A 13,220-nucleotide genomic window follows, 5' to 3' on the forward strand; every position below is an offset into this window, starting at 1 on the left:
AAAAAAAAAAAAAAAAAAAAAACAATTATGACATCTATTGTGGTTAAAATTACAAGCATAGAGATAGAAGGTTCAACTATTTTACATCCAAAAGTATTATATGTACCTGTTTGTCAGCTCGTAATGTCCTCAACTCTTCTACAACCTCCAATACTCGAATTTTAAGATCTGTCTTGCCCTCAAGATCTGCAATATTTGATAGAAAGTTTCAAGTCATATAAAGAAAGACTTTCTTAGCTTCAACTTCTCAATAAAAGTACTAGAAGCGATCAATCAAATTAAAAACAAGTAGAGAATCTCTAATACCTAACAAAGCCAACAAATAGAAAGGAAAGGAGAAACACAGCACAATTTTTTGAACTGAAGTAACATAAACAGACAACATCCTCAAGCTCAATATATATTGTTTGGCATTGGAGTGTTATGTATATTGAGCAAAAAGGAGTGAAGATCAGCACAGACATTCTATCACCAATTTGGAAGTGGGCACTTCCTCAAACAGTAGTCCTTTCCACCCCGCCATTTCCTCAAGTTATAAGGAACATATACTATTAACACACAGACTCTATTTCTCAATTAACAGGAGTTTAAAACAGGAGGCCTGACATTACCACCAAGGCCAAAGGAAACCTGGTCTTCTTTTAGTTGCTTTTTTATGCATAGATGTTCCAAATGAGCACTGATGGCTGAGTGAGCCTTATTCGTGGTGGTGGTCAACGTCCCATAGTGGGGACTGGATAATTGTTCGATGGAACAAAAAAATTGGTCAAAATTCATTGTTGATAGCTTCCACTTCAACATCACTTCCTTAGGAAGCACAAGTTAGTCCTCAAACCTTGATGATCCCTAGCTATCTTCCTACTCCTAGGTACAACCAGACTAGAAAAAGGTAAACTAAATCTCGGATTGCAATGGATCTTAAACCCTCATTTACTCGAGATTGGATCCAATTTTCTCAAACATCAGTTCACTCTGTGTATCTGTTTAACAAGGTTTCCGGCTATGGCTAAAACAGCCTCATATACTTAATAAAAAGTGGCTGACTAGTATAATTCCATAAAAAATTAAATTAAATTTAAAAAAAAAACAAAAACAAATCCTAACGTGCTAAAGTAGTGTCTTATTGTGCCAACAAAATTAAAAAGTAATAGACACTCAGTTTAGGATGTTTTTCACATGCTCAAGTTCCAGCATGTCCATGCTGTGGACATGTCAAATATGGACAGTTCGCAACAAACTAAATGTTTGTGTTTATAAGCATTACCTACTAGATCTATAATCTCTAGATGTAAGGTAACAAAGCAATCAAAACAGCATTGACCCACTTTTTAGATTATCAAAAAAATCAATTGGTCAAATTTTTTTTAAAAAAATAACATCAGAAAAGATAGGATTCATTGCTTCCAGAAGAGATACAAATAAATACGAACCCAAAACTCAAACACATGCACCCCACCACTCAAGGTTTCGTACATGCACTTCCAATTGAAAAATAAAACATTATCCACCACTCGTAATAGGGAGACAGAATTGTGAATGATTGGGGATCGTTAACATTTTGACACAATTCTGATTATTCCAATATAAAAAGATAAGCAATCAATTATATGGAAAGATATATCTTGAAATTTAAGAAAATTTGATTCAATAAAGAAACTACATAATTCTTCCACCAATTGAAATAAAAATACCATATTGGTCGGCTTCTTTCAACTTCTCTTTAATTTGCTTTGATAACTCAAGAACCTCAGGTATCTGTAATAACAATCAATTAAATAGATAAATAGAATTATATATGCATCACCTCCTGTTACTCAAGTTTCTTATATATTAAAAAAAATTAGATCACCAAGGACAAGTACCTGTGTGACTTCAGAGACAGAAATTGCAATAGCTGCTTTTGCATCTTCCTCCTCAAGTCGCTTCAAGGCTCTAGCAATTTTTCTATCACACTCAATAATGAGACGATCTATAACATCCTCCAAGTCTCTGTCGTAGTTATGAACCCCTTTAGTCTTTGCTTCTTCATATCTAGAAAGAGTTAAAAGAACCTCTGGGAAACAAACGAACCACATTTGAAATCTTCCAATTCCACCTAATTGCCTTTATGTAATTAGGAATCCCTTCAACTAATTTAGACTTAGATAGGTAGAAATCCAGGGTTTTTTATGAAGTAACATCTATATGCTGCAGGCAAGACATGGCTCAACTAATTTTTTTATTGGGCTGAATGTAGACAAATTGGGAACTAGAGTAGACAGAATGGTACGAGTCCCCTTTATGGTTAATTATAAATCTTCTAAAAAATACAATATAGAGTTGACTGAACGGTATGAGTCCGCTTCCAGAAACTCCAAAAAATCGACTACCGCATAATAAAACTTCCACTTTCAAGCCAAATTATGATAGAAAATTAACCAACTCCAAGGCTCTAGCACGATAGTAAGGTACAAGAAAAGAAATACGTCGAAGTACTTCCAGCAATGCTATCAAAAACAAACACCCTGTAACTTAATCAAGGATACTCTTTCCTAAGTTGCAAGGAGTGGATCTTCGGGCATGGACCCATATCCATTTTCTGAAACAGAAAATGAATTTCAATTAAAATATTATACAAATAAGTTAATATTTTAACAACAGCAAAAAAAACACAAATCATCGATAGCAAAAATCAATTTCCCACTGCAACAAAACAAATTATCCTCGGCATTTTTCCTCTCCACTTTTCCATTGCAAGACGGCTGATCACCCTGATTTTTCCTAACAACTAAACCAAAAAAAAAACCCGAGAACCAACCAATAACAGCATAAAAAATACGAGTCGCCAGTATTCTGACTAACAAAAGAAATCGAAGAACCAAGAGACAAGAAACTCAGTAGGAAATAGATGAAAACATGAATTGATCTAACCGTGAGTTGGAAGAGTTCATGAGGACAAAGCCCAACTAAGAACATGCGGCACACATCGCGGTCGTAGTACTTGCGGCTAACTTCCTGCACGTCGCCATTTCGATTGGCACCCATCAGCTGGTCCAGTTGCCTTCTAAAAGCATCCATGGCTGTCTCTGCGTAGCTCTCTCTAGGAAAACCTTCTCCCCAAAGGGTGTCTCTGCTCAAGGAGCGAGGCTATCGGAAGCAAATACAGAATTAGGGTTTGATTTGATTTAGAGTTTTCGGGTCAAATCTTTTCCGGGTGTCAGGGTGGATTTCCACCTTCTTTTTCCTGCCCGAAGCCTGAACCATCAGAAGGCCCGCCAGAATGTCGGGTCGATCGAAACCCGACTTTTGAGTCCTGCCCGGGGTATTTTAGTAATTCAAAAAAATTACAATTTAAATTACACATTTTTTCTTTTAAACTTTAAATTTGTAATTCATTTTTTAATTTAATTTATAATTCATTTTTTGAGGTATTAGACTTTTCCATGACAATTTTGATATATTATAAATCCACGAACTCGTTGCTAACACACAAAATTAAAATTTTATACTTTCGAAAGTAAAAATTTTAAATATATAAAAATGAAAGTGGATCTAAAACAAAATTAAGGTTTATGGATTTGCTTGATATTATTAAAAATTTATAAATTAAATAAACACAAATCTGAAAGTAATTTTAATTTTCAAATGAAATCAATTTATTTTAATCTATTTCGATGCATCAAAATTGGAATGTAGGTAATTTAGGACATAGAATTCGTCATGTTTGGAAATGATTTTACACGTTCAATTTATACAAGAGCTTTTATCATAATTATATTCATCAAGACTTCAATTACAAGTTCCCGACATAGTTTTAAAATTTGTAATTAAGACGTCCCAACGCTTCAAGAACCTTATTTCTCTAATTTTGTATCTAGTAGATGAGTGATTTTTTACAAAAAGTCAAATACTATTAAACACTTCTCAACATTTAAAGAATCCATAAAAATTCAAGGACAAAATAGGCACAAACTTAAATGTTCGGGAACTAAATATGCAATTTAACATAGAAACTAAAAGGGCGAGGTGATAAATTCCACACGAACAAACCAAGTAAGAGCGTAACGAAACGAAAGGGTAGAGAGATTTTGTAAATTACTTCTTTGAGAACTCATGCTCTTCACTCTTCTTTCTAAATGTACCTGAACAAAAATATTTTAATGAATGTAAAAACGTTTTAAAAAAACTAAATGAAGGAACAACTCACATAATATGTAGGCAAACTAGACAACTACTGTGTAGAAAGTAAGGACCAAACAGCTGAAGCCAAAATGCAGGTGTGATGCAACGATACGTATGGGGAACGAACATCGATCGAACGTTTTAATTACTAAAATGACACTGAATCAAAGGCACTATTCTAAAGGATTTCCATAACAGACCACTCAAACATATTAACACACCACTAAATCCAAAATCAGTGTTAAAAATTACAGGAAAACACATTTCTAAATAGGGTGACCAAAATTTCTCCAAAAAGACCCACCGGCAACAAAAGATGCCGAGGATCAGTAGCTCTCAGAATTGTCTATATAAAGAACACAGTTGATAGAAATGCCCTGAATACAAATCTACTTTATAATAATAAACTCAAGTCTGAGCAGGATGGCTACCTATTCAAAATATCAATGCCAGTAATCTTCCATCCAGAATCATGAAAAAACACCCTATTACTCCTCATTTTGAGTTTCATCCTTGTAAAGCTTGATCATGTCATCAATACGAAGAATAGTAATCGCTGCTTCAGTTGCAAACTGGAAGATTTTGGGAGGAAAATTAGTATGAAGAAGGTTGCTAAAGAATAAATATATAGGCAAATTTAAAAGCCATTTACCTGAATTATCTTGACTTTGCTCATGGCTGGTTCAATGACACCAGCTTCCAAGTTATTGCGTATGGTTCCGTTGGATAGATCTAGTCCCATGCTGCTCGAAGAATGGAAGCAAAAGCAATAAACATACTAATGAAAACAGGTTCAAGCTAAAACAAACCAGTGTAATCCCAACTCAAACAGAAACCAAAAAAAGAAAAGAGGTGAGTTATAGTTGTCACCACCACATATTTTGATGACCAATCTAATCTTAGTTAAAGAATAAAACTCGACAGTAATGTCCAATTCACACTCATTTAGTGAGTGACAGCGCACTATAAATCAAGACAAAATATCTACGGTTATTGTCTACTATTTTACTAAAGCCTTCACCAACCAACAGAAAAATCATATGCTAAAAAACAATAAAAGCCCCGCACGCGCAGTCTCTCCAATCCCTCTCTATGCCTCATCTCAGTAGAATCCCAGCCACCTCAAGAGGAGGGCTATATTGTTGTTTTCAAAATTATTGGATCTCCAAACCAACGTTTTAGAGTTCCGACAAAGCATTCCAATTAACTAAATGAAACCCCCTCTACTTTCTTCTAAATCGCTCCTCTCAAAGAAAAACCCTCGAAATGAAAAATAAAATGGTAAAGAAAAAGGAAAAGGAAAACGAAAAAAGAAACCATTAAGAGACAGCATATTTTAACTATTATGCTGAACCCTATGGAATACTTTTTAAAAAAATTGGTGAGTCACAATACTGTGTCATGTCGTGTCGATGTCTGTGCTTCTTAGGCTTTTTTTCAATAATGAAAAAAAGTATGATGCAAATTCGTGGTGTAAGATAAAAAAATGCTTCTTCCCGAAGAAGAAAAATTAGCAGGGCAGATGATCATACTACTGCAATAATTAAAATACCTAGACAGATGCTTCTTGTCTGCCTTGGTTTGTGCTGTGTGGTGGTAAGCCCGTAGTTTGGCAACTAACTCAGTAGCGTCCTTAGCAGCATTAACAGCAAGTACCTACAAAAAGAACATGCAAGTGACAATCATGACGCAAAAACATTTCCGAAATTTGCTCCATTATCTCTATATACCTTTGGAATAATTAATAAAGATTCTGCAAATTCAGCAATCGCCAACTGCTCGCGGGAGCCTAGAGTTGTTGCAAGATATTCCAAATACACGGACAATGCAGATTCAACTGCACCACCACCTGCTACCACCTGTATGATCAAAACAATCAACGACATAAATAGGTAATTGGGCAACTGAATAATGAACAAATATAAGTTTCTAATTCTTTCTGCCAATCTATATCATCCAATTATCTGTTTAACTTAAGCCTGTCAAAAACAAGGAATTGGTTGGTAGTAATTGAACCAAAAACAGCATAAAAGAGAGGTATTTTGAACTAATGTGATTAAGGTCCCGTTTGGAAATTTAACTTTGGAGAAGCTTTAGGGAGAGATAAAAACATCTGGGAAAGTGGGGATATTATTTGTTTTTTCTCTTAGGAGTACGTTATATAGGGCTTTCTTTTACTCATTCTCCTCAGTTGATGTTCCATTGGAAAGTTCTTTGATCACCCTTGGCTTTTGAGGTTCTTTTATTATTTTTTGTTCCATTAATCGAATATAAGCAGTTAGTGAACATCCAGCATGCCGTCAATCGAGAGAATAAGATTACACAGGATACTGAACTCCAAAAAAAAACCAAACATTACCGTATTGGACTCAAGAGTCCTTTTGACAATAGATAATGCATCATGCAAAGCTCTCTCCATCTCATCGAGCATATAGTCATTCGCACCTCTAAGGATCAAGGAGACCTAAAGAATAATATTTTTTAAAAATCAGATTATATCTCAGAAACAGAGAAAAATAATGCACAATGTAAATAATAATTAAATTACTTCCCATTGTTCAGCAATCACAGAAAATCTTATCTATTTTCAAACCCATTTTCAAGTAAATTATTAACCGCAGGTAATAATTTGAACAATGTATCTTGGTTAGAAATCCAACCAAACAGTCTAACACCATTACTTAAAGAATTAGTAATTTGATAAGATTAGGTTTGACAAGTAGCTTCCAAACAGCTTGAGCTTGGACAAAGTCACTTACCGCACTAGTAGTTTTAGCGCCCTTTATCAAAACGACATCATCATCAGAAATTCTTTCCTCTACAACCTCATCAGCATATCCAAGAAGTGATGCCTCAAACGTTTCCTCACCCTCCATGTCAGCAAATGTTGAAACCTACAGACCCATGAACAGGAAGGATAACAATTAATAACAAATACTAACAATAATTGATTTCTGGCTCAGCAAAAGCTGTAGGCATAAGATATTAGACATTGTATAACAAAGTGGCGTAGAAAGTCCTATACATGATCAGCAGCTTAGATAAAAAGAGTATCAGAAGCTTTATTTCACTGAAAAAAGCTCACATAGGCACAGCACAAATAATTGAATGCCCTCCTCTCTCTAACACTACCCTCTGCTAAACGAGACAACCATAGGTCCTAGGAGTGTAAAAAGCTAAACCAAAACAAGTAGATTCCATATGGTTAACTATATTGATTCAGTTAGCAATTCAACATAACAGATGTTGAACCAAATTGAACAAAATTCATCAAGTACATTATTTTCAGTTAGGTGTACATTGTCGCATTAGTTTTGAAAAAAAAAAAAAAGTTATATACTTATTTGTTATATAATATATCATTTTGTTTAAATAAAAAAAGTAAAGTTCTGTAGCAGCCAGCAACAGCAAACTCGTTATCTAAAATAATGTGAAACATAATCCAAACTTCCTATTATTTATTCACAAAATCCAAGCCACTAACTACAGACTCGACGATAATGTTCATCAGTATGCCTCTTCACGTGGACAAAACCCCAATGAATTTTCTTCTCACCAATTTCATCAACAGAAATTATCAACCTTGAGTGGTTTTGACTCTGCCTCTTTGTTGAAGGTCAATAGACCTCTCCACCCCTCTAAAATTTCTACTACTTCTCTCCATCCACTCCTCCCACGATAGCGAACCCACAGTTCAAAAGCTTAATATAAACTTCCCCGAAACACTAAGGAAAGTGCAATACACAAAAAAAATGTTCTAAGCATGCAAAGAGAATTATGAAAATACTTGAGTTTTTATGCATAATATAATGGAACGAAAACGACAAATCAAAGCCTTCTATTTAGCAATCTGCTATGAGCACAAGCAATAATAACCGTGCGGTCCACATATAACATAGTGTAGAAAATACATGAAAGCCCTCGACCAATATTTGAGACCATCTACAATGAAACAAACTGCAAGATTAAATGAAATGGACAGTTGATACATAAGAAAGGGTATTTACATACCATGGTTGCTCCAGTAGCCTTGGCAACATGGCGCATGTCCTCCTTTTTTACTCGCCTAACAGCAATAGCCCCCGCCTCTACAAAATACTGTCATAGAAATAAAAATGTACTTGGAAAGAAGTTAAAAATTATACCAACAAATTACTAAAAAAATTTATACATCAAAGGCAATACAAATACAACAGAACAACATAAACCTCATAAAATCAGAAAATCCATTTACAGGAAAACATTCCATTTCCCAAACTCAAATAATGTAATGACAGAAGAACTCAAAAACATAATGTTTAAATGGGGTACTAACTTATTTTCAAAAAATTATCCAAAATGTTTTCCTAACATTGTTTAATGTTCTCCAAGAATCAATTAAAATCAACACAAGTACAAACAAGAGAATCATATCCACTCAGGCCCACATAAACAGACACAATATGGAAGGTTCTACATTAGATATCCAGGAATGCATTACATTTATCTTGAATGAGTGCACAACATTTAAACACAAACCAGCTAACATAATAGACACCAGAAAATAATCCCAGACAAATAGTAGACACTAATTAGTAGGGTATAGCAGAAAGCAGTCATCTCATAAATGAGAACAAAAACTAAAGAAGCTTGCCTTCAGTGCCATGTCATCAATCCCTTTCGTGGTGAGAATAACATTTGCCCCAGCTTTCAGAAGCTTTTCAATGCGTTCTTTCATCATATCAGACTCCCTGTAACCAAGATGTGCCATAATTGCCAAACAAAAAGTTTAAAACAGTACAAGAATTGTAGATTTTGATTAAGGCAACTACTTAGAAGATTTCGAAAAGATAGGCATCTACTGTAACGTGTGGAAATTCCAAATAGAAATGGCAGTTAAGAGAATCTTTAGGAACAAAAAGCCATAATTCGACTCAATAGAACTTATGGGTACATCATGGTTAAAAGCAATTTGAGATCTATCAAATACCTCTGACGAATTTTCTCAAGTTCCCTAGGGTCTGAGACAAGAACTTGTACGCCAAGCTGCATTTTTGTCTTTTGGAGATTGAAGTCAAGGCAAGCAATCCTTGCAGGTGCAACTCTAATTGGCATTCCTTGAGCTGCTCGACCACTATTTAGAGCATAACCATTCAACAGGTAGCTATCTTTTGCACTCTTTCCATGAGCTTTCAAAATGTTGATTCCCTGAAACACAAATTAGAAAACAAAAATACTAAATTCTAGTTCAACAAATACTTATCTTAACTTGCATACTTATCAAGAAATCTAGCTTTACACCATGATAGCATGCACTTAATTTAGATGATTTTTCAATCAATAGCTAATGATCTCTTTTCACAGCTCCATATAGCTTCTGTGATAGTGGAGAAGCCGTGAATGTTAGGAAAGGGGTTGAGAAAGATGGCACCATGTGAGCCTAGTTGCAACAGGGGAGAGAGCATTAAAACTGAGGAAGAAGATTCTTTTTTCTCGTTGTTGACAAAAACGCTAAATATAATGGTCATCTCTCACTAAGAAAACAATTCTGATTTCTCTCCAATAAGAAGCAACAGAATAGACTCGAAGAATTGCCCTTCTTGAACACAAAACCACAAAAGCATATTTTCTTGAGCTCTAAAGACCACAAGGAAATCAAAGGGACAAAAAGCCCCAATAGTTTTCAGCACAAAAGTAATAGACAAGGAAGACGAGGAACCCAAAGAAACCTTGAAATAATCTAAATCCCAAAATTCATTGTGCTCTTTCCTAAAGGCCAAACAAAAAAAAACAAATTTTTCTCGCAAGAAAATTTTCGAAGGATAGCAAAAAAACTAGAATAAATCCAAGTTTAAATGGTCTTCCTCTAAAGTAGCCAAAAGTTGGTAAAGACGTAATTAATAAACATCTGACTGTAGCACATACCATCAATTCTAAATCTTCGTTATCTAACTTAAACTAAAAAACAATTTTAAAAGGAAAAGAACAATATTTCATCCAAAACCCTGATTGGGAAACTAAACCAAAAAGTCACAAACCTTAATGGGGTATTTAACTTCTCCCCTTGCGTTGGTCATCTTGACTGCTTGCACAGCATCTACAACCTAGAGACACAGATACATGCAAGACTTAAGCAACCAAATAAAGAACACTTGGTAAAGAAACTTTATATGAAAGTTGGTCGGCAACCACAGGCAACATTATTTTACATAAAAGATTTCAAGATAACCACATAAATTGAAAAACACGATAGTGAACCTTCAAATAAAGTACTCAAACTTAGTAACATACAGGAGCCAATAACTTACCATGTTTGCAAAGAAGTCACTATCACCCGTAATCAACTTGGAAGACATGCTTGTTTTAGCACAGTTAATAAGTGAGTCTTTTCCCAACTTTTCAACCTGACCATCCACATTAATAGATGTCAGAAACTGTCTTTGTTTGGACAAGAAACCAAACTTTTCACAAAACTCTGTTAGTAAAAAATACGGAAGAATGATATACAAAGAGGCTTCAGGCCCACTCCACAACCAAGGGAGCTTAAAAAATTACTTGATCAAATTGATGTAAATTGGAAGGGGAGGGATCATTAAAATAAAAAACAGAGAGAATACAGAAATTGAACTAAACAAAGTAGCTCGCCAACTCAACCCAATTACTTTTAGGAGAAAAAAAAAACTAGACGAAAGAAACATTGAAGACAAAAAATAAAAAAGTTATTCCAATTATTAATGACGACGTTAAGGACCTTATAAAGCCTATTCATTAAAAAAAACAACACAAAGTTAAACATAACTTTTTTTGTGGTAAAAGTGCTTGATTACGCATTGTTTGATTGGTGCAGATTTTGTATTTAAATTGGGATTGTGTCCCACTAGGAAAAAGGCTATTGGAAAACACTGCACCCAAGTCCTTCCACATCAGAAACGGAATGCATACAGTTTTACATAATCTATTTCTAAATATAATATCTTCAACAACTATGCAAAGCTATTTTACGAGAAATGCCTCACCTTTACAGCCAACTTTTCCTCGACATACTTGCATGCTTCCCTCATGGCAAGCTACCAACATCAAAAAATATTGAAGCATATAAATATTAAAATCAAAACTTCAAAAAGAACAAAAAATAGAAAATGAGTGCTACAGACATCTTAAGCAAAAGAAAAACAGAACAAAACTTCACTAAAATGGAATAATAGAAAGAAGAGTTGCTTACTCTGTACCCACTAATTATAGAAGTTGGATGAATTTTGTTTCTCACCAAATCATTAGCTCTCTGAGAAGATACAAGGGGAAAATGAAGTTCTAGGTGTCCATGATAATAAATGATAAGTTCTTAATTTTGAGTACATTGAGCACTCTTACCTTGAGCAACTCAGCCGCTACAATGACCACTGAAGTTGTGCCATCACCAACTTCTCGATCTTGAAGTTCAGCCAACTCCACTAGCACCTAAATGCATAAAATCAAAATTTGCCACAAAAGAGACAGAAATAAGAATTGTAAGACATTAAACATATGTATGAAAACAACAAGGCTATATGCCTACCTTCGCAGCAGGATGCTCTACTTCTAACATCTTGAGAATAGTTGCACCATCATTAGTGATTGTAACATCACCAATGTCATCCACAAGCATCTGGTACATATTTTTAATTATAAATAAATAGCGTAAATTAAATCCTCCAAGCCCATAATTAGACAGGACAGGGAGGTTTCCAAATGAGAAAAGAGAATGTTAGAAAATATTTTTCTTTTTCTAATTCAACAACATGTGGGGTGAGGGTTTTGAATCATTGACCTCTTGGTCAAGGGTGTATGCATTAACTAGTTGAGCTAATTGTTTCAATCTCATAAACAATCGAGCTATGCTAAGATGGCCAGCAAGAACCACAGTTTCAGTCCCTTTCTTTATACAAAACATAATCAAAATTAACTTGAAATGTTACATTCCTTCTCTAAGTTGGAAGCTACTAAACTTGCAGACAATTAGAAATTTTACATTCCTTCTCTATGCTAAGAGTACAATACATACACTGTACAATAAAAATTCATCAAGACTTAGAAGAATGAATACAAAACACAAACTCGTTGCATTTTGACTCAAAAATGCTAAAACAAGAAGTAGTGTCATCAGGAGAACCTATATCAAAATAGTATAAGAAATTGGAAAGTGAGGCAATACCTTATCGAGGCCAACAGGTCCAAGCGAGGATTTCACAATGTTGGCAACTGCTTGACATGCTACAACTGAACCCACCAAACAACTCAAATGAGTAATTCACGTTGTCTCTCGCTAGTTTAAAATATAAATAAAAGAACCCGCAAGTGTTATAAAAAAGAAGGATCTATCTTGCTAAAAAAACATAACAATAAGATGGAGGTGAAAAGTTGTAAGATTTACCATTTTGGGTGCGAACATCCTGACCAGATTGTCTCTCACCCAATATATCAAGGGTTTGTGAAGCAATTGCCATCTTTTAGAGTCCTTTTGAGGTTGAAATGAAGCAAACGCTTGATAACACTAGAGTCTATTAAGAAAAAAATATTGGAAAAAATGCTATCAACGCTTCTTATGATTCGAAAAACGTAGAGAAGTTTAAGAATGCTCCATAACCTTCATGATGAACACGTAGATCTAACCGCCTTAGAAATTATTAACATGGACTAGTAGAACATTGTATTTTCAGCGTTAGACATCATATTCGTATTTTTTAATGGCATTGTATTTTCTAAGGGCATAAGAAGGTGGCATTCAGCAACCATTGATGAACGTGAACCCACTACTTCCATATATATCAAATAAATCAAGATAGCATTCAACAAATATGAGAATCATTAACATTAAGACAACGAAGAGTAATAAAATATTTCCAATTCACTTTTAAAAAAAAAAATTCTAGGAAAAAAACTAAACAAGCAACCCTCTACTCTAAATCTTATTTCAGGAGAATATTGATGGATCTGAACACAACCGAAATCTTTCAATAGATTTGTAGACAGCCAATAGGCAAAAAAAAAAAAAAAAAAAAAAAAAAAAAAAAAAAAAAAAAAAAAAAAAAAAAAAAAAAAAA

General features: G+C 34.3%; 2 protein-coding genes across 2 annotated transcripts in view; both read right to left on the reverse strand.

Moving 5' to 3' along the window:
- LOC111452106 (putative RNA-binding protein Luc7-like 2) overlaps nucleotides 1-3,156 on the reverse strand; it is a 7,841-nt gene extending 4,685 nt beyond the window's left edge. The window contains exons 1-5 of the mRNA XM_023092648.1: nucleotides 2,911-3,156; nucleotides 2,526-2,578; nucleotides 1,863-2,031; nucleotides 1,692-1,755; nucleotides 107-186 (exon numbers count right to left, since the gene is read on the reverse strand). Coding sequence (XP_022948416.1) covers nucleotides 107-186; nucleotides 1,692-1,755; nucleotides 1,863-2,031; nucleotides 2,526-2,578; nucleotides 2,911-3,057 — 513 coding nt within the window. The 5' untranslated portion in view covers nucleotides 3,058-3,156. The remainder of the gene's footprint in view (nucleotides 1-106; nucleotides 187-1,691; nucleotides 1,756-1,862; nucleotides 2,032-2,525; nucleotides 2,579-2,910) is intronic.
- A 1,128-nt stretch (nucleotides 3,157-4,284) lies between these two features.
- Nucleotides 4,285-13,220, reverse strand: part of LOC111452480 (T-complex protein 1 subunit alpha) — a 9,817-nt gene continuing 881 nt past the window's right edge. Inside the window, exons 2-18 of the mRNA XM_023093241.1 lie at nucleotides 12,551-12,677; nucleotides 12,332-12,396; nucleotides 11,696-11,785; nucleotides 11,512-11,598; nucleotides 11,363-11,422; nucleotides 11,157-11,207; nucleotides 10,449-10,544; nucleotides 10,179-10,244; nucleotides 9,131-9,348; nucleotides 8,795-8,891; nucleotides 8,173-8,259; nucleotides 6,921-7,055; nucleotides 6,521-6,625; nucleotides 5,892-6,020; nucleotides 5,714-5,817; nucleotides 4,814-4,904; nucleotides 4,285-4,733 (exon numbers count right to left, since the gene is read on the reverse strand). Coding sequence (XP_022949009.1) covers nucleotides 4,650-4,733; nucleotides 4,814-4,904; nucleotides 5,714-5,817; nucleotides 5,892-6,020; nucleotides 6,521-6,625; nucleotides 6,921-7,055; nucleotides 8,173-8,259; nucleotides 8,795-8,891; nucleotides 9,131-9,348; nucleotides 10,179-10,244; nucleotides 10,449-10,544; nucleotides 11,157-11,207; nucleotides 11,363-11,422; nucleotides 11,512-11,598; nucleotides 11,696-11,785; nucleotides 12,332-12,396; nucleotides 12,551-12,623 — 1,638 coding nt within the window. The 5' untranslated portion in view covers nucleotides 12,624-12,677 and the 3' untranslated portion in view covers nucleotides 4,285-4,649. The remainder of the gene's footprint in view (nucleotides 4,734-4,813; nucleotides 4,905-5,713; nucleotides 5,818-5,891; nucleotides 6,021-6,520; nucleotides 6,626-6,920; nucleotides 7,056-8,172; nucleotides 8,260-8,794; nucleotides 8,892-9,130; nucleotides 9,349-10,178; nucleotides 10,245-10,448; nucleotides 10,545-11,156; nucleotides 11,208-11,362; nucleotides 11,423-11,511; nucleotides 11,599-11,695; nucleotides 11,786-12,331; nucleotides 12,397-12,550; nucleotides 12,678-13,220) is intronic.

Source organism: Cucurbita moschata, unplaced genomic scaffold (assembly GCF_002738365.1).
Source record: "Cucurbita moschata cultivar Rifu unplaced genomic scaffold, Cmos_1.0 Cmo_Scf00014, whole genome shotgun sequence".
In the NCBI taxonomy this organism is placed as follows: Eukaryota; Viridiplantae; Streptophyta; class Magnoliopsida; order Cucurbitales; family Cucurbitaceae; genus Cucurbita; species Cucurbita moschata.